The sequence below is a fragment of the Salvia hispanica genome, chromosome 5 (genome assembly GCF_023119035.1).
Source record: "Salvia hispanica cultivar TCC Black 2014 chromosome 5, UniMelb_Shisp_WGS_1.0, whole genome shotgun sequence".
Lineage (NCBI taxonomy): Eukaryota > Viridiplantae > Streptophyta > Magnoliopsida > Lamiales > Lamiaceae > Salvia > Salvia hispanica.
This window is the reverse complement of record NC_062969.1, coordinates 27,072,541-27,096,577: the sequence shown is the minus strand read 5'-3', so window position 1 is coordinate 27,096,577 and position 24,037 is coordinate 27,072,541. Positions and strand designations below refer to the sequence as shown.

Below are 24,037 nucleotides of genomic sequence, written 5' to 3'. Positions count from 1 at the left end.
GGCATCTATCCGAAGTGGCCAACCTTCGTGAAGACGTTCAACAGGCCTTATATACGAAAAACAGTCTCTTTTTGCGCAGAAGCAAGAGTCTGCTCGCAAGGATGTGGAGAGAGCTTCGGGGTTCTCCAAGCTCGATGGAACATTATCAAAGCCCCGGCTCGACAGTGGTTTATAGAGAATATGGTCGACATCATGTATACGTGCATAATCTTGCACAACATGATTGTCGCCGACGAAGGACCTGAGGCGGGAAATTGGTTCGACCCTGAAACCCCGGGAAGCTCAACCGCAAGTAGTCCGCCTCGAACGGGAGTGCATCCGTCTTTGCAAGAGCGGTTGTCTATTCGGGCAAGGACACATGATTCTACCGCCCACGCCCAACTCCAGGAGGATCTAATGGAGCACATTTGGGCAAAATTTGGCAACCATTAGATGATCGTCACTAGAGAACTCCTTCTTCTGCTTCTTTGCCTCCATTTTTTTTTATTTGAGTTTAAGTGTGCAATTTGTAATTTCTAGTTTTTTAATTATGTCTTTTTTATTTTTTTATGTATTTTAAATTGTAATTTTATTTTATTTATAATGAAGTGTGTTTTTTATTAATTGCATTTGTTGGAATTAAAAATAAAAAATGAAATTGAATGAATAGTTAAAAGATGGTTAAGAGATGGTTAAGAGATGGAGGGTTGCAGGTGTTGTCTCTTAGTTAAGAGATAAGCTGAAAAGTATAGTGGGGCCTATGATTAGTGAAGAGATGAAATGGTTAAGAGACGGATAAGAGATTTCCAATCTGATTCAACCATGCTAATGCAAGCATGATTCTTGATGACGTCACTTCTAACAATCTATACTTTCTAAACAAAATAAAAAATAAATAACGGTTTATTATAAACTAAAATATCTGCTGTTGGGTGGTGGTCCATATCCATGATATTTTGTGACGGATTAGAGATTAGACTTATCTCTTCAATCAGTTCAAGAAATTATTCAAAAGTTCTCTTTGTGGAATTCAAATTTGGTGTTGGTCTTGTGAGAGAAATCAGAAGCCAGTTGTCTTAGCTCCTTCACTGGTGGTGGTGCCCCACAGTAAAACACCCCTGCAAATATCAATATTGAAAATGAAATGTCAAAATTGAAATCTCACACGTTCAAAAGTTGCACTAGGCTTATAGCTAGCGAGTTAATTTTAAAAAATTAGAAGCTCACCGACTCTACTATTAGGATGATTGAGCGCGATGCGCTTGTACACGGTGCGCCAGTTAGGCTTGGCGAAGTGGGACTTGACGCGCGTGCCTGACACGACGTCGACTCCGTTCTTGGCGTGGTTGAGGGATTGCAACATGGTGATGAGGGCAGAGCGCGCGTCTCCCTCCTCATAGACACTTGTGCAGTAGTTGTGCATCTCGATCACGCCCTTGTGATCCATCTCGCCCACCTCGTTCATCACACCCTTGAACCAATCGAAGGATCCCTGCTCGCGCGTCACCCAGTAGAAGTACGCCCTTCGGGTCTTGAAGCTATGGCGCCCGCTCCCTGAGCCCGCACTTTGCCTGGGCGTCGTGAGAGGGCTGGGGCCCGCGCTTCCTTCCTCCAATGCATTCTCCTCCATGTCCATTGCTTTCATGTTGTTGACGATGTCCTTGACAACACTAATCATGGGCGTCGCGCCTATACCTAGCCCGACCAGCAACACAACGTCGTAGCTCTTGTAGTCTTGAGTTGGTGCACCGTACGGACCATCGATCAAGACTTTTATAGGAAAGCTGCAGCATTTCAACAAATATTATTTATTGATTTATATTGCATATAACCCTATTAATTTTATGGTGAGGTGGGACAATTTAATTGATTACTCACTTGGAATTACTCTCTCCTTGCAAATAGTCAGCACGAAGTAGTCCACTTTTTCCTGTGGGCGGAGGCTGACAAGCCTAACAAAGAATCTTTTGGTTAGTCACCAAAAAAGAAGGTGATGGCCATTGCTATAATTCTTATTTTGGTAAAACATTGCTAAAAAGTAAAAATTATTAAGGATATGATTTGTATACATATGGGAAGCTAAAAATACATAATTTCTCTAACCGACAGCATAGGTAGCTTGATCTAGGCAAATAATGCAGTTGTGCAATATTTATTTCAATGGCAAATAAATTATAAAGCAATGATAAACAACCAAATTTTGTATGACCAAAATAAAATTATATTAATAATTAACTTGTAGCAAATTGATGATGAATGAATATCAAGTATAGGAAAGTGGGGTACCTTAGAAAAGACTTCTTTCAATTGCCTGGTCCAATCACCAAGTGTTCGGATGTGAACACTCACATAATCGTCTCTGGGTGCTGAGGTAATGGAAAATGGGTGCCTGCAATCACGTCAAAAATAGACCAATCAGTTTTCCAAAATTTATAGTAATATTTAAATAATAGTAGTAAGACGGCAAGTACCACTCGAATGGAGAAACAGCTGCACAATTGACGAAAATGTATTGCCCACTTTTGTATTTAAATCCTTGCGGCTTAGACATGTGAAGCGTTAGCACATTCCCGGGGTACACAGCCACCTTCACCATATATTTTTATATCAATAATCGAATAAGAATTTAAATCATGGATGGCTCAAAATGGCCCATGTGGACATTATCTCGTGATACCTTCAAGATCTTGACGGCCTTGATGCTCGACCTAAATGCCCTAATCAATCTTTCGCAGGCATAGAGAGTAAGCGGAACAGCCAAATACATCCACGTCTGAAATAGAAAATTACATGTTTAATTATCGAGTGCATGTATGTATGTAAGTAAATAATGATAAGGACTTACCGTTTTCTTGTACCATTCTTTGGTCAAGTAGAGCTTGATGCCGTGAATAATGAGGCAAGCGTATACAATCACAAATAGATGATGGGAATACCAAAAGGCGTTGAACCCGGTGAGCTTATTCAAAGGCTTTGGTAGATTAATTTTCCCTCTCCTAAACCACGGCGAAGCAAGTGTGAAGGCTATTGCCATTAGCACAACCATCACAATTCCGGTCACACCTTCCCACCCTTTGACGAAGACCCAATAGCTCGTCGCCTGCTCCCCAAAGAACTTCTCCATGTCCTCGTACTCATCGGGTGTCGCGCTCAAGAGACGGGGAAAATCACACGCCAGATGGCTTATCCCATGTATTCCCACTCCCATTGCAATCGCGATCGCAATAATCTGTTAATTATTATCAAAATAATTGTCATTAGAAATTACTGTTTGATGTGATATTTATCGTTAATTATTACCAAAATAATTGTCATTTGAAGTTACTGTTTGATGTGCCATTTACCGTATTTATTTCAAATGTTGGTAATTGCTTACCTTGTGAAAGTTGAGATTGTCGTCAAAGGGGACGGCGGCACCGAGCCTGGTCTTGTTGCGGAGCCAGGTGATGGTGTTTCGACAAACGGGGAGGAGAATGAGAGCCATGTTGAGCTTGAGAGTCTCAGCGGCGCCCTTGGCCATGCAGACGCAGTGGCCCATCACCTCGAAAGCCTCTCTATTCTTGTATTGGATGTATTTCCAAGTGAAGAGAACAGCCATGACTCCAATCCACAAAACCATCACCCAAACTCTCTGCCAATTATCAACCAAAAAGTAACGACCATCTCTGTACCACCTCTTTATGGCAATCTCTTCATTTGCCTTCAGTTTCTCACTCAACATCTTGCTCAGATTCCGGCTCTCGCGCTCGCCTCGAACCGATTGGCTCGGCCCTTGCAGCAGCAGCATCTCCAAATTCTCAATCTATTTTCAAACAAAATACATTATTCGATTACTTTATTTAATTTTTTGAAAATTAACTAGCTACATCTTTTTATTAGATCATTAATATACCATGATATATCCCATCTCGTTAGGGTCCAATTCTTCCATAATCAATCTTGCATATTCATCCGCTTGCTTCTGAATATTCGACAGCTTATTTGCCGAGGCACTTATTGTTATAATCTGCATTTAATTATAAAAAGTCAATGTATATACATTAATAAACCTACAGTAATAATACAATAGTATAGTGGATTATTATTGCTTCATACCTCTCTGACTTCCTCCTCTGTGATTCTGCCATCAGCATCTTTATCAACCCTGTGCGGAAAAAAAATCAATATAAATAAAATAAAATGTGATGTGCAATTAATGATTTTCCCATCGTGACATAAAAATGAATTCTTCTCTTTCACAACTTACATGTCGAAGAAGGTTTGAAGGCGCGTATCGAAGCTTTGATCAGCAACTTGGTCCCAGAATTCCCTCAGCTGCCCCTTGTTGATACACCCGCCGGTGATGTTCCTCCGCCGCGCTAGCGCGTCGAAGAGCTCGCCGGCGAAATCGCTGGACTCCTTCTCCCTGTTCATGCCTGATCAAAACCAACATTTTATTAAAAAAAAAGTTGTGGATAATAATAAAAGAAAAATTGAAAGGAAATTAAATAATTACCGATGCATTCGCCAAAGCGGGCGCGGGGGAGCAAGCCGTTGGTGTCTTTGGTGATATCGTCGAAGCGCTTCTCCACGCCTGCCCAGGCGGCGGCGCCGTCGGTCTTGCTGATGAACTTGAGGCCTTTAAGAGCATGCGCGGCGGCCGACTTGGTCCGGTCGAACCTCCCCGGCGGCTGGGGGCGGCGCGTCAGGGAGGCGAGGCGCTTGAGCTCGTGCGAGACCTGCCGGATTCTCGACGAGGCGTTTCGGACGACGGAGGACCCGAATGAGGACCGCTTCTCCAGGCCCCGGGCCAGCAGAGCCAGCTCCGGATCCTCCACCTCGCCGCCGCCCGCCGCCTTCACGCTGTGCACCGCCACCGAGTCCTCCCGGACGTCGAGCGTGATCTCCACGTAGTCATCGCCGGAGTTGGCCGCGGCGGGGGAGTCTCCCGGGATGTTGAATCGGGCGCTTTTCCTTCCCCCGCCCGGCCTCTTCAGCGGGCCGCTGAAAGAGGCTTTGTCGCTGCTCCCGACAATTTCAGTGTCGGAGTGGCGGTGGTGGTGATGGTGGTGGCTTTGGTTATTTTCCGAATTTTGCATTTGGGATTTGTACATGTCAAACTATACAACAATAAGTTGTAAAATGGGTTATGAATGATTATGAACAACTAGTTCTTGTAGTACAAAATTAGAGCTTTTTGAGGTATATAAATTGGAAAAATGGATATGAAAATATATGCAGAAAAAAGAGAGATTCTTCCAACTATAAAAAAATCTCCCTTATGACTAAGTCTTCTAACCACTTTAGAAGAAAATGAGAATGAGGAAAACTCCAGGCCTTAGCTATATAAGTAGGAAAAAAAAGATGGTCAACACAGGGAGTGGGTTTGTTTGACCGGCTAATTTTGTGATTTTGGGTCATGCTAATAAGCCGCAGAGATGGATGCAAATGCAATGAATTTTATTTCACACGTTTCCACTTTTGTTGTTTTTTCTTGTTTACACAGCCGTCTTCATATATAGTTCCACGCGCTTTTATTAAATCCAGAAACAGTTATGATGGATTTAATCATTTATGTGTCAAGAACAGAAATAGTTTCTGAAAATAATTAGTTATGTTGTGTGTTTATTACTACTATGTGGAATATCCACTTTAGGTACAAGTCTATTGCTATTGTACGAAAAATGTGTGAGGCTATGAATTTATACTCACTTGTTTTTCTGTACAACTATTAAGGCCATTTATGTGCTTGTTGGTCCAAATATGTGCAACTTCATGTAGCTGAAAGCAAATCTGAATTTTACCAACACATGAAAACAAAGTTATGCAACGTAATTTTTAAGGCATGAGTGATGAAAGCAGTAAATTGAGGTCATGTGTCGCATCATCCAACTTAAAAGGCGGGATAGAAAATGATCATACAATGCGAACCCCCACGGCAAATAAAGGTTGTCTCGCCCTTGCAAAGAAAACTCAATACCAAAGATAGATTTTTTAGATTTGGATGTGATCTCTGCAAGGAGTAATCATCGATCAAGGAATGCATTACCTTTTATTATAGGTTCATTAGTAGTCTGTGGGCTTATTGTTGTAACTAGTGGAGAACCATTACACCGAAAGGGAGTTCAAGAAGAACCACTCTTTTTGCGACTTGACATGTGTATCAAAAGATGATGTCCCAACTTTTCATTTTCTGTCGACAATCAACATTTCCCACAATTTAACACTGTCACATGGCTAAACACATCCATTAATTGAATTTTTTGTATTTAAGGACCGGACTGACCATGCATTAAAAATTGTTTCAATAAGATTGAAAAGTCATATGAAAAAATAAAAATTAAAAAAAAACCCAAAATTTAAATAAACTTAGTTAAATAATCCTATATATTATAAGTTTTAGTTACATATGGGTAAGGGCAATGGAGAAGCTACGTTAGGGGAAGGGGGCTCTTGGTCCCCCAAGCAGAGATTTAGTGTCAGTTGATTGGAAACGTCGTTTCGTGACCTAGATGTTCTGAGTCTGAATCCCTTTGGCGACTTTTTTTCTCTTTTTTTTATATTTATGCATATGAATATGTACATTATGTTTCTATTTGCTTTTTGATTTTTTGGAACATAATTTCTATTTATCCTCTTTTACACCACTAATTATATTAATTTGAAATCTTTATCATCTTTATAATTGTTATCTTCCATTATTATACTTATGATAAAAATTTTAATTATTCTATTATATTTTTGTTATAAATTACAGTATATTTTTATTTATACTTTTTCTATAGTGAACATTTAAATATCATAAAAAAATCGTTTTCATATATTATACTTATAAAAATTAAAATATTAATTATTTCAAACTTCCGATGCCACAATTATTGAAAGAATCATATAACTATTAACAGTGATTTGGGCTCTCCATCATAAAAATCCTTGCTTCGCCACCAGATATGGGTAATATGTATGAGAGTGTTAGTTTGTTGAAATATCAATTTCAAAATATTAATAATTATGATTTGTTATTTAATACGAATATTTTTTAATTTTATGGATAATATCTTTTTATAAAGTAAATACATAGACCTTTCTATCTCCAAAACTTAATTTGAGGACGTCAGTTGAATGCCTAGTTTATCAAATTAATTTATAATCCACGTGAAATGCAATAATTGACCATGTGTTACGATGTAGGAATAGTTAGTTATTACGATGTACGAATAGTTAGTTATAAATGATGAAATTTAAAATTTAGTATGAATTCGAGAGAATATATGGAGTAAAAGATATTGTAAATAAATTGGACACCAGTGACGTATCGATAATGGTCATGTAAATTCCGAAAAGAACCCAAGTGGACTATAAAAAATGCTATCCACTAGACTTTCTAATCCTTAGTTAATATGACAAATGACTAATAATGATTGTTAATTTGGATTAAAAAATAATTGCCCTTTGAATTTAATCATGAAACGCCGTTCATTAATCCTCCATTTAGATTACTATTGATCATGTTAGTATTCCTAAGGAACAATTATTGCTAGGCAGGCTTATATTTTTATTATTATTATTTTTACTTTTAACTACAATGGTGTCTACATTTTCTTGAATTCAAATTAGACTTTGGTGACTAATCAATTACGCAAAATGTCTCTAACCTCCCACTTTTGTTTGTCTCGTTGATTTTGACTGCTCAAGTAAAATTTTATGGATAAAAAACTCGAAGTTTCATCATCTCATTATTGTTAAGAATAATGATTAATAATTTATCCAAAATGTGCAAGTGGAACGAGTTGTAAACAATGACCAAATTTGTGACTGTAGATAGCATCGGAACGTGATTAAATAACAAATTAAGCAGTCCAGTTAGTTGTCACGAAAAATGCAGTGAACTTTCAATAAATTATTCTGGTAAGATATACACTCAATCTATTGTTTAGAGTTCGAGAAGTGCCACCCTATTTTAATGATATCTTACAACTGAAATCAAAGAACTAAAATATGACATTGGTGTGTACATATTCCTTCTGACAAAATTGTATTTGTCATTTTCATCAACTCCATACCAACTTATACATGTCGTATTTTAATAGTTTATGTAGTATCAATTATTTTCCAACTAACACAAATCCAATTAGGGCGTTCATTCGTAGTTCATACTTCATAGACATAGTAGATGTATCATATTCAAATACAGTCATCATTTCAATCTCAAGATATTAAAATAGCTTCATCAATTGACCACATGACACTTCTTTCATTTGTATTTTTTTCGTCATCTAAGCAGAAGAAAAGAAGAAACAGAGGCCCCACACCATGATTCATGATTCACGATTCAATCTTTTGACAATTGACACAATATAATTCGTTCCTGAGGATTATATTTGGATATATTTTGAAATTCATAATTTCTATATATATATATAAATAAATAAACACTCAATTTTCTCTTTTCTCGTCTATTTATAATTTAATAGTTCGTGCATCTATTTGTAGTTGTACTACAAAATATTTGGCTTTAAGCAAGCATCGTTTAACTAGCACCGACTTTCCTCGCTAAGTACTAAGCATTCGTATTGTGGTGGACGACTCTTCCAGTAATGCCAAGAAGAAATAGAAGAGGGGACATGATACGTGAGATGAAGAGAAGACAAATAGATGTAATTTTTGTTTTATATTTTGCTTTTAAATTTTATTTCTCTTTTATTTATATATGTGGCATATCATGTAAGCAGTTATTAGAATACATACCACGTAGGAATCGATTTCATCAGAACTATCAAGTATCAATCATGAGAAATTTCAAATCTGATCAAAGTTCAATATTTGTATAAATTCATTAGAAAATCCAGAATTCGGCCAAAGTTAGCGATAGCGGCCTATTTCCGTAACCTAAAATATGAGCTCTGTGATTAAGCTCCAAAAAAGTAAAATAAAATTAATACCCTCTCCGAGATTACAAAGTGTCATTAGATTTTTGTTTATCCCTTCAATAATTAGGCTTAGATTTTTGTTTATCCCTTCATAATTAGGCTACAAAGAATGTAGTATGACCTATTCAAGTCTATAAAAAATTCAATTTGACATCTATAAAATTATCCTCTCATCACAAAAAAGAAAGACAGAAAGATGATAGTTGGTCAGTTTCCACTTTCCACCGAGCTTCGAGTTCCGTAACTAAACAAAACAAAAAATCCAAATGACAAATGTGTACAACCATATGTACTGTTTGATAGTATATCACAGTCAACACCTAAGTTGCAGCCGTTACACACTGTGCATGGACCAAAAATCATAAATATCATTATCAACTAGTTGAAACATATACGATTAATTATGTTAAGCTCCAAACCATGATGCTGACTTTTCTGTATTGTCACTTTCTTCGAACCACCCCCTTAATTAACTTTTCATTATATCTTAAAAGGAAATGCCTAATTCTAACTTTCAAATCGATCAATCATTTAATTGATTCCATCAATAAATCTAAACAGGAATACAAATTAATGACGGAATTAAATCTGTGGATGCCCAATATAAATAATTAATGATGTATGAACTTTTGTTCCGAATCTATTGAATGGAAAGAATGAAAAGTATAGGAAGGGGTCGGATCAGAGACATTGTGGAAATTGACGTCGCTTTGTTTTTCCACAATTTATCAAAGTAAGATTAGAAATGTATACAATTGTCGACGAAATATATTGCATGAGGGTTATATTAAATGACCTTTGACTTTGATTTTTTATGGAAGACTATCAAAAACCAATTTTGGTGGGTCTAAGTCAACCCTCAACGTGCATTCACAAAAGTGGGATCATATAAATGTTGGATCCATAATTTTCTAGGTTTCACGTCCTTATGTGATAATTTATGTATTTTAACAATATTTATTACTATAAAAATATAATTTTTATCCAACTATATTTTGGTTGATCATGACGTATTATGTGATAATAAATTGTATTTATAACAAATGTTATTAAGATAGTGAAATTATCAATGGACATCGTGTGACAAAAAAAATTATAGGATAGTGGATCTAATTAATCTGCGTTGCATATAGAAGTACCCAAATACATATAAAAAATAAAATCATATGGTAAGTCCATGACGGAGAAGAGATTGCAGTGAAACCAGACGGCTATTTACTGGGCTGAAAGCCCTTGATTTGTTAAATTGGGCCGATTATCAATTTAAATGCATGGGGCTGTTATTCTATCCAGTGAGCCAAAACTCACTCCATAACAGTAGTAGATTTTAAATAGCTGGGCCGCCAATTGTTAGATTGGTTTTATTGTTTTGGAGTCCATCGTAGACTATACTATATAAACAAATTGATAATTAGTTTTGAATTAGTAATATAAATCCAAATCACAAAATTAATTTACTAATTAGATTATTAAAGTTTATTTAGTGTTATTATTTTTTTAATAATAATACTGAAGAAACAATTGAGGATCGTATTGTATTGCTTGAGTCTTTTATAGGCAGGAGATAATTTATATATGGTAAACACAATCACGGGGATCCTATTCCATTTATGGTAGATGATCAATTGAGAATAAATCACATTTACTCTTATGATTTCTTTCCAACACTCCCCCTCAAGTCAAGTATGTGATTACCAATACTTAACTTGTCAAATACTACTCTGAAAGATTTTGAATTCACGGCTTTAGTTAGGAAGTCTGCCAGCTGGTCTTCTGATTTAACATAAGGCAATTCAACAATCTTGGCTTCAATTTTCTCCTTAATGAAATGTCTATTCACCTCCACATGTTTAGTTCTGTCATGTTGGTCTGGATTCTCTGAAATGCTAATGGCAGCTTTATTATCACAAAATAACCTGCATGGTTTTGATGTGTACAGATCGAGCTCTGTCATGAGCTTCTTTAACCACAGTATCTCAGTGAGACCACTCCTAACTCCCCGAAATTCTGCTTCAGCACTTGAGAGTGCTACCACCTTCTGCTTCTTGCTCCTCCAAGTAACGACATTTCCTCCCGCAAATGTGAAATATCCGGCGGTGGACTTTTTGTCATTCGGAATCCCCACCCAATCTGCATCAGTAAAACCACTAATCTCTAAGTGCCCATGTTTCTCGAATAATACTCCATGCTCAGCAGTCCCCTTTAAGTACCAAACAATCCTCAGTACGGCTTCCTAATGATCTTCCTGTGGTGAGTGCATAAACTGGCTTACTGAAGAGCGAGATTGGGGGTGCTATGTGTATTGCTAAGTAAAATGGAACTTCCCCGATCCAGAGAATCCACTAGACACTTGGTCTAGGAACTCAGAGAATCCTCGGGTTAACTGTCGTTGGGCACATAATCACTTCCTTCTCCTTTCAAAATCCTCAACCCGCTATGCTAAAAAGATTAGTACAGGGAAGCATGGATCGAATCCACAGAGACAGATGCGTAAGTAATCATGCTAAAAGACCTGGAAACTATTTTTGGCTGCTGCCACGCAATTTTCTCGGGGTTGAGATTTAATTCCTAGACTATGGAAATGAAATGTTCTATCCTAACAACTAGATCTAGGCAGAGATAACAGAACATGCATAATGATGACCGAATGCGCTTGAAATTACTACAAGACCTGGTAAACGGCTTCCTAAACTATCCTAGACACAGGAACGAACAACATGTGGGGACCATTTCCCTAAACGACATAGTACGACGGAAAAGCTGCAGATTAACCAACTAAAGGACTAACTAACAGCGACATCATCTTCTCTAACTTTTATCAAAAAATAACAGATGAAAACAGAGCAACGCAAGGATCGAAACAGGGCAAACGAAATTAAACCGATTAACACAATCAACTACTGAAACTAAAGCAGATCTACGATTACTAGACGAGGTAAACAAGTAAACAGAATTTAAATATCGCAACCATGCAAGCATGAACAGATCTAAACGCTGGATGCTTCATCCACTCCGGATCCAAGCCATCCACAACAAACCAACACAATTTCCATCTCCGATCTTCACAGATTCAACCAGATTCAACCGATCAACTACAAATCTCCATGCAATTTAAACTCCACCTCAGATCGATCAACAATAACCACCAAAAACAAACAGGTAATGCAACAATAACATAACCGAAACCAAAGTAGCAAATTCCATAGCAAAATAACGCAATATCCAACGAGAATGTAACAAAACACGACCGAGCTTCGAACATCGAAGACACGGGAAATCCAAAATATAAACAAAAGCAAATAAAAGGATTGTATCTTCGCCTCCCTTGGAGATGGTGTTACACAACGACTGATCCTAAAACGTGAACCCCTAAGATGATTCCCCAAAAGTGTGTGTAAAGAATGAGAAAAACTGAGCTAAGGGCTGATGATGCAAAAGGAGGACTCCTTTCATGTTGAATGTGTGCTCTTATTTATAAGGGGCGGAGCTTCTAGACTCTTCCTAGTATTTCCCATTTTGCCCTCCTCGTGGATGCTCCTTCGTCTAGTAAACTCTTCCCTTTTTTTCTGCTCACTTTCCCGCCAACTTCTTCCTCCAGGTAATCCTCTCTTTCTTCCTGGGGCTGGCATTTTCTCTACACACCTGGCTTATAAAACTTCGTTAGACCCAGGAAATCACAGAATTTATCCCATAGCCAATGCATGAAATTAGCCTTATCAAACTGCTCACACTTAAACCATACTTGTCCTCAAGTATAAAGACAAGAAAAAGAAATAAAGGCGAATTTCAATGCATGGTTATTCCATGACCGATGACCGACTCCTAGACCTAGACTCAAGAAAAACTAAGAAAATATAAGGAAATCACACAAACATGCAAAACACACATACATGAGCTAGTTTCAATTTTAGGCATCTGTCCCCACAAGATTAAGGTCATTCCAATAGTTTGCACTCCTCCAAATAGGCCCTTTCCCTTCCTTTACCTAGCCAATCTGTCAGCTTGTCAAGATAGCTTTCTACTTACCCAATTGTTAGATTCACTCGATCACTCATTCCTCACCAGGGATGTTAGGATCGATTCTCTCTTAAGTTAATGCTACACCACTGAAGCGTTGGGTTATGAGAGTGTCTCCTTCCTGGGTCAGGCTATTATCATTCCTGTTTTTAGACCATTCCCCCTCTGGACTTCGTCCAGCTTATTCCTCCTTCTTTTTTTCTTTTTTTTTTTTTTTTTTTTTTTTCTCTGGACTTTGTCCAGCTTATTCCTCCATTTTTTTCCTTTCTTCTGGACTTCGTCCAGCTTATAACGCCTTTCCCTGGACTTCGTCCAGCTTATACCTTCATAACCCAATTCCCAATTTTTTCTCCTTCATAGCTCTTCTTCCCTAAGCATTCAGTGGTGGCCCTTAAACATGTGTTAGCTCAAAGTTATCTGAGGTTTATAACTCACTATATAGTAGGGCTTCACAACTAAGTAAGTAGAGGCATTCTCTGTCGTTCTCGCTTCACTCAAATTAACTAGGCTTATTTAAGGAAAAAGCTTCTAAGTTGAAATGCCTCCTATCTTCAATTACTTTCACTAAGGGAATCATGCCGTATTATATCCACTGGCTCATGTGACAACACTTAAGACTAACAGACTCTTAATATGCAACACGGGTAATGCATTGACTCCTCTCCCCCTCCCACTTCACTCAAGCTTGTCCCTAAGCCATCGTCGTGAAGGGGGGAACAGAGAGATCAATGCAAAACAAAATAATAAAACTTCTCACACTTAGACCAAGCAATGGGCTAAGTGGGAGAAAGACACAGAAAACATAGGAAAACAAATAAAACAACAGAAAACACAAACTTCTCACACTTAGACCACGCAGTGGGCTAAGTGGGAGAAGATATAACAAATGTTAAACACATATATAACAGGTAAACAATAAAAAAAACGAAAAGAACGACAAATAAAAGTTACTTGGTCAAGAGATGATTGATCATTTCTGGGGCTGGCTCCCTCGAGAGCCAGACTGGGGTGGGATTCCGGGTCGGGTCACTTTCACCTTCTTCTTAGCTGGCTGCTCCAGCTCTTCCTCCTTCTGCTCTGGGATTTCAGGTACTGACTTTCTCACGATAGACTTTGATTTTGGTGGGGCTGGAACTTGCACGGGAATGGTCGGGGAGATCAACTGCAGCGACTGCTGTGGTCGCTTGACGGAGGGACTGCTCTGAGTGGGCTGCCTGACTTCACTGCTGGACCCAGGAGTTGTCCTCGACTGGGTCAAGGGGAGCGTCTGCTGCATCCACTTCAACATTTTCAATGAAAGCTCCACCGCTTCCGTCATCCTATCATTCTGTTTGGCACATTTCACCGCCAAATCAGCAATATTTCCCCTCAGGGTCTGTACTTCCTCCCGATTTCCCATCAATTCCTTCCTTATCCCACCGAGTTCCTTTATCATATCCTTCCTCATCATCTGCATCTCCTTTTTCACGTCCTGGACTTCCTTGCGCAGCTCCTCAACCTCTTCACTCGGCATGGCTTCATCGGCTTCCTCCGGCTCTGCCTTCACCTTGTCTCCTAATGAATAGAAGAGAGTTTTGGTGCCTTGAGTCTGCAGCAACCCCTTGTTGAAGAAATAATCAACACTAAACACCTCTGGGGGGTCGCACATGACTACTAGCGGAGCGGCCTTGGCAATTCTCATTTCTATATTCCTCTGGAGGTAAGCGCCGATGAGGTGGCAGGTGTACATATGACGCCCCGGGTTGCTCGTCATCTGGTGGCACGCCTGCGCCATCCAATATCCGAGGTGCACCTTAACACCCTCCGCCATGCACCATGTGAAGTAGAGATCGGTAGTAGTGAGAGCTGAATTCGCACTGCCCATCAAATTGTAGCTGATAAATGTTTGAGCAAAACGGAGGATCCGGTCTTCGATGTGGGAAGCTTTGGAGTAGCTGGATTTAAACGCCCCTGATTTAGAGTGCGTGACCAGTTCCCATGCTGTCTGGACTTTGAAACCAGGCGTGTTCTTTGGCATCCCCACCATCCTGTCGTTCCATGCCCCCTCTTCATCTTCTTCCTTGGTGAACAACCCCATCCGTAGGGACCACTCCCTAATGCTCAACTCGTGCTCCTGATTGAAAAGCCTGAATGTGATAGAATCCGCGTCCAGGTCAGTGGTATTCTTCAAACGAAAAGTGGAGAAAAACTCCCTTGCTAGATCCACTGGTACCCTCTCTTGGCTGTGCTGCAACAGCCACTCAAACCCTATTGCTTGGATATAGGCGCGGAATTCTTTATCACATGCAATCATCTTGAGCTCCCTCTTGCTATACTGTTTTCCCTGACTTGGCCATCTTCCCTGCGCTACATCTCTCCTTGTATACCGCGATCCTCTTCTGGTCGTCAAACTGTCTCATCTCCTCCAACAAGCTTTTAGTCAGCCAAATTACCGGGCGTCCGGGAATCGGCTCTTCTTCAACCTCCTCAGAGTTATAGCTGGGCTCAGGGATGGGCTCGTCGTGCTCCTCGACAGAGGGTTCCTCGGTCACAGGGGAAAGGGTCTCCTCGACCTCCTGGACGGAGGGAGCTTTCCTTGACCGGGTAGATGTAGTCGCCGGCGCCTTTCCTTTTCTTGCCTTCTCCTTGGCCAAGCGCGCCTCTGTCTCTGTCGCGTCAGGTATAAAGTCATCGACTTCGTCAAGGAGGCTTCTCCTAGTGCGCCTCCTTTCTGCCCTCTCATCAACCTTGGGCGCACTTTCTTCCTGGTCATCAACCAGGTCCACGATCAGTTTCAGCCCTTCCTCGGGCTCCGGTACTACCGTTGAATGTAGATCTGACTCCGCCAAAAGCTTTTCTGGGGTTTCCCCCTCTTCAACCAACATTGGGGTTGCCCCCTCGATATAAATGGGGTTCTCCCCCCTGACATCTCCTGGAATAGGGGTTTCCCCCTCAGCGATTCTTCCAAATTAGGGGTTTCCCCCTCAGCAACCTTCTCAAACACAGGGGTCTCCCCCTCAGCAATTTCAACAGAAACAGGGGTTTCCCCCTCACGAACTTCAACAAATAGGGGTTTCCCCCTCACGAATTTCAACAGCAATAGGGGTTTCCCCCTCACGAACTTCATCAGCAATAGGGGTTTCCCCCTCACACATTTCCCTACCCTCAAGATTAGGGTTCTCCGTTTCATTCCCTTCTGTCTCCACCAAGGTCTCGTCATGTGTCGGTTCACCATCCTCCGACTGTTTGTGTAATGCCTCCTCTTCCTCCGCCTCCTGCGAAACGACCTCTGCATGCGGTGGTTCAGCGACTCGCGATCCTTCTTCAGAGAGACTCGCCGGTTTCGCAGCCGAATCCGCCGGAATTTTCAGTGACGGTGCAGTCGGCGCAGACGGCATCAGACTGGCGGCGAATAGGGCATACACCTCCTTTGCTTTCTCTATACTTCCCACCTTCTGCGTCAACTCGGCCAACAAGGTTGGGTCATACTCAGTGCCCTTGGTAGAATCCATCGGTGTAGATCTGAAAAAAAATGAAAAGAACTGGGCGATTTTTGGTTAGGGTTTCGTCCGTCTTTTAGAGAGAGAGTGAATGAAGAGAGAAGGAAGAGCAAACACAAATTTTTGTCTAATTAGGAATGATGGAGAGAGAAGGACGACGGTTGCTTTTTCTGGTGAAAGGATGGTGCGGTTGCAGGCGTGATGTAAGCAACCGTACGTCTCCCATAATTATCGGCCAGAATTTGAAATTCAAAATATCTTTTCCCTCCTTGACTCCTTCCTTCAGACTCTCCTCCTGGATAATCCCCTCGACCATGCCCTACAAAATAAAAATTGAAGGTTCCAGACCCCTGGGTCGAGGTTAGGGCATAAAATACGGGTTCCCCTTGGAGTCTGGTGCTTCGAAAATATATATACATAAGTATTTATTATTTTATTTTTTTTTTTTTTAGAGAACAATTAAACTATTTACATGTTGTATTTCCGAGATTCCCTGGTTCAGTTGTGAATTTTCAAAATTATCAACTTACCCCTTGACCCAGGAATTCATCGGAAATTACCCCTGTCCTTTTAGGCAATAATAGGGAGTGTGTGTAGTGGAATCTCGTCCACTACACACAACTCGGAATTATCCCTAAAAACTTTCACTCTATGACCGTTTACAAGGAAAGGAACAGAGTTTGGAGCACTTCCCTGGATCTCCACTGCTCCATTTGCTCGGATGCCAACGATGGTGTATGGGCCAATCCATTTAGACTTCAGTTTCCCTGGCATGAGCTTAAGCCGAGACTGAAAAAGGAGCACCTTCTGTCCCACATGAAGTTCCTTGACCCGGAGGTTTTTATCATGCCATAACTTCGTTCTTTCTTTGTACCACATGGCAGACTCAAACGACTCCAGCCGAAGTTCCTCCAACTCTTGCAATTGCAACTTTCTCTCTTCTTCGCAAGCTATCGGCTTCATGTTCATTTCTTTCACTGCCCAGTATGCCTTGTGTTCAATACCTACAGGTAAGTGACACATCTTACCAAACACAAGTCTGTAAGGTGACATTCCAATAGGTGTTTTAAAAGCAGTTCTGTAGGCCCACAATGCGTCCCCGAGTCTTTTGCTCCAGTCTTTCCTTGACGGATTAACTGTTTTCTCCAATATCGCCTTGATCTCGCGATTAGAAATCTCTGCCTGGCCATTAGACTGAGGATGGTAAGGAGTTGACACTCGATGGTGTACATCATATTTCTTCATCAAAGCCTCGATGGTGCGATTACAGAAATGTGTTCCTTGGTCTGAGATGATGGCTCTAGGAACTCCGTATCTATTGAAAATATTATCCTTGAGAAATTTCGCCACCTCCTTCGATTCGCAAGTTGTGGTGGCCTTAGCTTCTATCCACTTAGATACATAATCCACTGCCACCAATATGTAAGTATTCCCACATGATGACGGAAACGGTCCCATAAAGTCCATTCCCCACACATCAAAAATTTCGCACACAATCACTGGGATCAGAGGCATCTCATCTCTCCTTGAAATTCCCCCTGTCTGTTGGCATCTCTCACAACACTGGCAGAATTCGAAAGCATCCTTATTCAATGTTGGCCAATAAAATCCGCTGTCTAGAACCTTCCTCGCTGTTTTCCTTGGCCCAAAGTGGCCTCCACATGCTAACGCGTGGCAATGATTTAACACATCTCTTTGTTCCCATTCGGGAATGCAGCGCCTAATCACTTGATCTGAGCACATTTTCCACAGGTAAGGATCATCCCAAAAATAAAATTTGGATTCGCTTCTAATCTTCATCCTCTGGGCCCGGGAAACTTCTTCTGAAATCGGCATCTCTCCCGTGACCAAGTAGTTGGCTAGATCAGCAAACCACGGTTCTGCATTCAGCGTGCGCTTCCCTTTATCCGATTCCCCTAGACCGGTCAAGGCCAAAACTGCTTCCCAGTCAGGTGGTCTAGGAAATTTCTCCAAAAGGTACAAATGTTCCTCGGGAAAGGCATCGAGTATGGCCTCTTCTGTTTCTCCTTGGAAGATTCTGCTCAAATGATCTGCTACCCTATTCTCCGTTCCTCTTTTATCTCGTACTTCCCAATCAAACTCTTGTAAAAGTAACACCCAACGGATTAACCTTGGCTTCGACTCCTTCTTAGCCAGTAAGTACTTTATTGCTGCGTGATCCGTGAAGACTATAACCTTTGACCCAAGAAGGTAGGGTCGGAATTTTTCAAAGGAATACACGATGGCTAACATTTCCTTCTCCGTGGTGTCATAATTCTTCTGAGCTTGATTTAGTGTTTTGGAAGCATAGAAGATCACATAGCTTTTTCCATCAATTTTTTGTCCTAAGACGGCTCCCACAGCGAAATCGCTTGCATCACACATTATCTCGAAAGGATGGTTCCAGTCTGGTGCCCTGATTATTGGTGCTGATACTAACCTGTCCTTAAGCAGCTGGAACGCCCTCTCGCATCCTTCGTCAAAGACGAATTCAACATCATTTTGTAGCAACCGAGTGAGTGGTTGAGCGATTTTTGCAAAATCCTTTATGAACCTCCTATAGAACCCTGCATGGCCTAGGAAACCTCTCACCTCTTTTTGATTCGTAGGGTATGGTAATTTTGATATCACATCCACCTTTGCCTTGTCTACCTGGATACCCCTCTCAGAAACCACGTGACCTAGGACAATGCCTTCAGTCACCATGAAGTGGCACTTCTCGAAGTTCAACACTAAATGCTTTTCCTGACATCTCTGCAACACTAGATCAAGGCTGGCTAAACAAGCATCAAATGAGTTCCCATAGACGGTGAAATCGTCCATGAATATCTCAATGCACACTTCCAACAGATCCGAAAAAATGCTCATCATACATCGTTGAAAAGTCCCCGGTGCATTACACAATCCAAATGGCATTCTTCGGTATGCATATGTACCAAAAGGGCACGTGAATGTGGTCTTCTCTTGATCCTCTGGATTAACGTAGATTTGGAAATAGCCGCTGTATCCGTCAAGGAAACAAAAATACTGTTTGCCTGCCAATCTCTCCAGCATCTGATCGATGAAAGGTAAAGGAAAATGATCCTTCTTTGTGGCTTCGTTCAACTTCCTGTAGTCGATGCACATCCTCCATCCTGTCACTAATCTGGTGGGTACCAATTCATTCTTCTCATTTTTGACAACTTGTATCCCAGACTTCTTTGGCACCATATGGACAGGACTGACCCACTCACTGTCAGGAATGGAGTAAATGATTCCTAGAGCAAGCAACTTCAATACCTCCTTCAAGACTTCCTCTCGCATGTTTGGGTTCAGCTTCCGTTGTGCATCTCGATGAGCCTTTGCACTTTCTTCTAAACGGATGTGGTGCATGCAAAGATCCGGACTTATTCCCACCAAATCTGAGAGAGTCCATCCTATTGCCTTCTTGTTCCTTTTGATGACCTCCAACAACTCCTTCTCTTGTCCCTTGGTCAAGTTGCTGTTGACTATTACTGGAAATGTCTCGTCCTCCTCCAAGTAAGCGTACTTAAGGCCTGGTGGAAGTGTTTTCAGCTCTTTTTTCGTTCCATTCGTCTCCTGGGGCAAGGGATTTTTTTCTGAAATTTCCGGTGAAGTCTCTTTCCCCGACCCAGGAGATTTTTCCAAGCTGGCCACATAAGCTGATCCCTTGGACCTAGCTGATTCCGGGCTTCTGCAGAATTCCATAATGGCCTCTGTGAGCTCTTCATCTGTCAATTCCTCTGTGTTCACTGCTGCACACCATCCCACAACCTCTTTGTCAATCGAATGGCTCAACTCCGAGTTGTCGATTTGTTCCTGTATCAATTCTGTCTCAAGATATTCTTGGACTAAAGGGTTAATAACATCAATAGCGTAGAGATTCTCAACATCTAAAGGTCTTTTCATCCCCTCATCTATGCTAAAGGTATATTTTTCCCCATTATAGTCCAAGCAAATTGTTCCATCAAACACATCGATAATGGTCTTAGCCGTACGCAAAAATGGCCTCCCCAAAAGTACCCCACTAGACTCAGCAGACTCATTATCATTCATCTTGATCACGTAAAAATCAGCAGGATATAGAAATTCATGCACTTTGACTATAATATTTTCCAACACTCCTTCAGGGCAAATGCAAGTTCTATCTGCTAGCTGGATCACTACCTTGGTAGCAACCATTCTTACCCCAGTTAACTTCTTATAGATTGAAAGTGGTAAAACATTTATTGACGCCCCTAGATCACACATGGCATGCTCAACCTTGATATCCCCTAAAGAAATGGGTAATGTAAACATACCTGGGTCGGTGCATTTTGAGGGCATCCTTCTTTTCTGTATCACAGCAGACACAGTTTCTCCAATCACAATCTTCCCATCTAGCTTGGTTTTCCCTGCAATAAACTCCTTGATGAACTTACTGAAGGTGGGCATTTTCAAGGCTTGCAAGAATGGCAAGTTGATTTCCAACTTGCTGAAAATCTCCATGAGATCCTCTGTGTCATCCTTTTTCTTCTTCGCCTCCCCTCGATATGGAAATGGTTTTGCTCGCTTTACTGCATTTGTGGAAGTACCAGCCTGGGTTTCATCAACTGCTTTGTTTCCTTCCCTACTTACTTCCTCAGGTTCGGGGTCTAGGAAGAACGGGTCCCTTGGTCGAGGTAGAGATCCCCCTAAATCTTCCTTCTGGAGGTCTCTCTGAACAATGATCTCCCTCGGTTCAGCGCCTCCCTCTTGCTGTTTCTGACTCTGTTTCCCTTCTTTAGCTTGCATAGGCGCTTCCTCATCAGTTCCCAACGTCGGCCCTTCGTAACCCCGCCCAGATCTCAAAGTGATTTGACTAATGTTTGCTCGGTCTGGCGGTTTGACGGTAGCAGGAAGTTTGCCTTCATTCCCTCGCATCTCGTTCAAGGAAACTGCGATCTGGGAAAGTTGTTTTGCCATCATGTCCATGGCGGCTTTTTGCTCTGACTGAGCATCTTGTAACTTGTGCACCATGTCATTGTTGGAATGTAGGTTACCTTGCATGAACTGCTGTGAATTTACCAAATCATGGACCATGTCATCCAAACTCCGTTGTGGTCTGAAGTTGAATTGACCAAAATTTTGTCCTTGACCTTGGTTCTGTCGAAAATTTCCTTGATGATTATTGTATTGGTTATTCGACCCTTGATTGTTGTACTGGCCACCAGACCCTTGATTCCCTTGGTGGTTCTGTTGGGAATTCTGAAAATTGCCTTGGTTATTCCTTTGGTGAGGTGGCACATAGGAGTTTCCTGGGTTGTTTTGATTTTTGTTCCCCCAATTAGCTTGGTCCTGATTCCTGTATCCCAGCTGCAATTGTCCTTCTTGGCCCTTCCCTGACCAATTGGACTGCCTCTCCGGAGGGTGTGCAAAATTCGTGAGCTGCAAGGGAGGTGGCTGGCTTTGATCATGGTCAGTCCATCTGAAGTTTGGGTGAGTCCTCCATGGAGCGTCCCTCTGTCTTCCTTGATTCCAACTTCCATCGGGATTCCAACTTCCCATCGAATTTGCTTGAGCTTGGCACTCCCCTTCGCAGGGCTGACTGTAGTATGGTTGCAGTTGCCTTTCCTCTTGACCAGGGGATTTCTCATTTTCCACTGGAGCATGCGGATTGCATTTCTCGATCGCATTTAGCAAGGCCTTTTCCAGTTTATCGATCCTATCTTCCACCTTCTTGTCTTCTTGATCCATCACTGCATTAGCTGATCCTCTCCTCAATATGCTTCGCGGGTTATCATAGGCCTTCTTTGCCTCAATCAATCTCCCCAGCGTTTCCCTGGCTTCACTTGCTTTGTTCTTAGTAAAATTTCCCCCGCTCGAGGAGTTCATCAAGTCCTTTGATTCAGGGTTTGCACCTTCATAGAACAAATAGTAAGTCTCCGCTTCTATCATCCTGTGGTTTGGACAAGCATCCAGCAGCCCCTTGAAGCGGGACCAATAAGAACTTAGAGACTCATCGTATTCTTGTTTGCACTCCTGAATCTCCTTCTTCAAGGCATTCGTCTTGTTAGATGGAAAAAAGTAATCCAAAAATTCCAGTTTAAAATCCTTCCACGTGTTGATCGAGTCCGGTGGAAGCCTCAGCAGCCAAGTGTTCGCCTCCCCTTTGAGAGCAAACGGAATTGCTCGAAGACGGTAGTCCTCTTCTGTTGCCTCGTTGGGTCGCTTCTGAATGCTGCATAGTTTACTGAACTCGTTCAGAAATTCATAAGGGCATTCGTTCCTACGCCCAGAGAAGGTAGGTAGAACTCCAAGTACATTCGTCTTGATGTCGATCGACCTCCGTCGTGGGTTCGAGACTATAGCATGAGCGGGTTCACCATCAAGATGTGCGGTGAGCGACCCTATTTCCGGATCGGGGTCTAGTAGATGAGCCATATCTGGGTCCTTCTCCTCCTCGGTCTCGGAATGCTCTGGTTCGGTTGATGTCCCTGGGTTCTCCTCTGTCGATGAATTCCACTCCTTTTCACTTTCTGACTCGAACGGGAATGGATCTTCCGTTCTCAATCCTGATCTAGTAGTGATGGTAGATGTAGATTCCTTGATTCGCCACTCGTACTGGCCACTCCCTGATCCAGATGAGCTTGCCCAACTTCCAGATTGGAAGCCCGCTTTCATAAACTGTCAGGGAGAAAGAAAATAACAGAAATTAAAATATTTACACCAAATCCCTAAATGAAATAACAACAAACGCCATCCATCCCCGGCAACGGCGCCACTTGAAAGGGTTATTTTGTGCTATGGCTGTTCAAATAAGAAAATAGCAGGTTCCCTAGATCCAGCAAGTCCACTAGATCACTCGGTCTAGGAACTCGTGGGTCGCGAGGAATCCCGGTCGTCGGACACACAAAGCACTTTTCCTTTCAAAAACCCTCAACCACTTTACTAAACCTAGTATAGGGAAGTAGGGATCGATCCCACAGAGAAGGATGCGTAAGACTCATAATCAAGGATTTGGGAGTGTTTTTGGTGTTGGCTGCTGCCACGCATTTTCTTGGGTTGAGGAAAATTAAAATTAACTTGACTTGGGAACCTAAAAAAAAACTTAACCTAACAGCTAGACCTAGGAAATAAATCTACGGTGGGGACCATGTCTAAAAAAAGCAAGGTACGACTGAAAAGTTGGCAGAATAACTAACTCTCGTACTAACTGACAGTGACATCGTCTTCTACAACCAAATTTGCGTAAAACTTCTTAAGAAAAACAGCATGAGCAAAACAAAAACAGAGCTACTGACTTGAAATCAAATTTATGCATAATAAACGAAGAACTTAACAGATCTGCATACCCTAGACGAAGTGAAATAGAAACCAAGAAGAAATAAAACAAATCTATCGAACTACTGTCTTTCCACACGCCAAATCCAACCTCAGACGCTAAATCCACTCCGGATCCAAGCGTCCGACATGAACTCCAAACAGAAGAAACTCTCCATCACGTCAGATTTTACAAATAAGAACTCCGAATACTCAAACAACCACAGATCTGTCACCAAATTCCACATCAAACACCTTAACAACGAAATAAACAGAGATCGACATAGCAATTGAAGAATTAAGCTAAAAGCAGAGAGATCTATGCAAAATGACTTGAAATTAAACAACTAAACGCAGATCCATGAACGGTAA

The 24,037-nt window shown here is 41.3% G+C and overlaps 1 protein-coding gene across 1 annotated transcript; it reads right to left on the bottom strand.

The window, feature by feature from the left end:
• Positions 1–978: 978 nt before the first annotated feature.
• On the bottom strand, positions 979–5,282 carry LOC125189045 (respiratory burst oxidase homolog protein C). Its single transcript, XM_048086214.1, has 12 exons — positions 4,475–5,282; positions 4,226–4,394; positions 4,075–4,123; positions 3,872–3,985; positions 3,356–3,781; positions 2,825–3,208; positions 2,657–2,752; positions 2,451–2,566; positions 2,266–2,368; positions 1,858–1,931; positions 1,207–1,763; positions 979–1,097 (listed from the first exon to the last, which is right to left on the bottom strand). The coding sequence occupies exons 1-12, from the start codon at positions 5,070–5,072 to the stop codon at positions 988–990; spliced, it is 2,796 nt and encodes a 931-aa protein (XP_047942171.1). The 5' UTR covers positions 5,073–5,282; the 3' UTR covers positions 979–987.
• Between the last annotated feature and the right edge of the window lie 18,755 nt (positions 5,283–24,037).

Coding starts and splice junctions, on each gene's coding strand:
- LOC125189045 (XM_048086214.1), bottom strand. CDS start 5,072: ATGTACAAATCCCAAATGCAAAATTCGGAAAATAACCAAAGCCACCAC. Junction 3,209..3,355: donor ACAATCTCAACTTTCACAAG/GTAAGCAATTAC, acceptor AATAATTAACAG/ATTATTGCGATCGCGATTGC. Junction 1,932..2,265: donor TGAAAGAAGTCTTTTCTAAG/GTACCCCACTTT, acceptor ATTCTTTGTTAG/GCTTGTCAGCCTCCGCCCAC.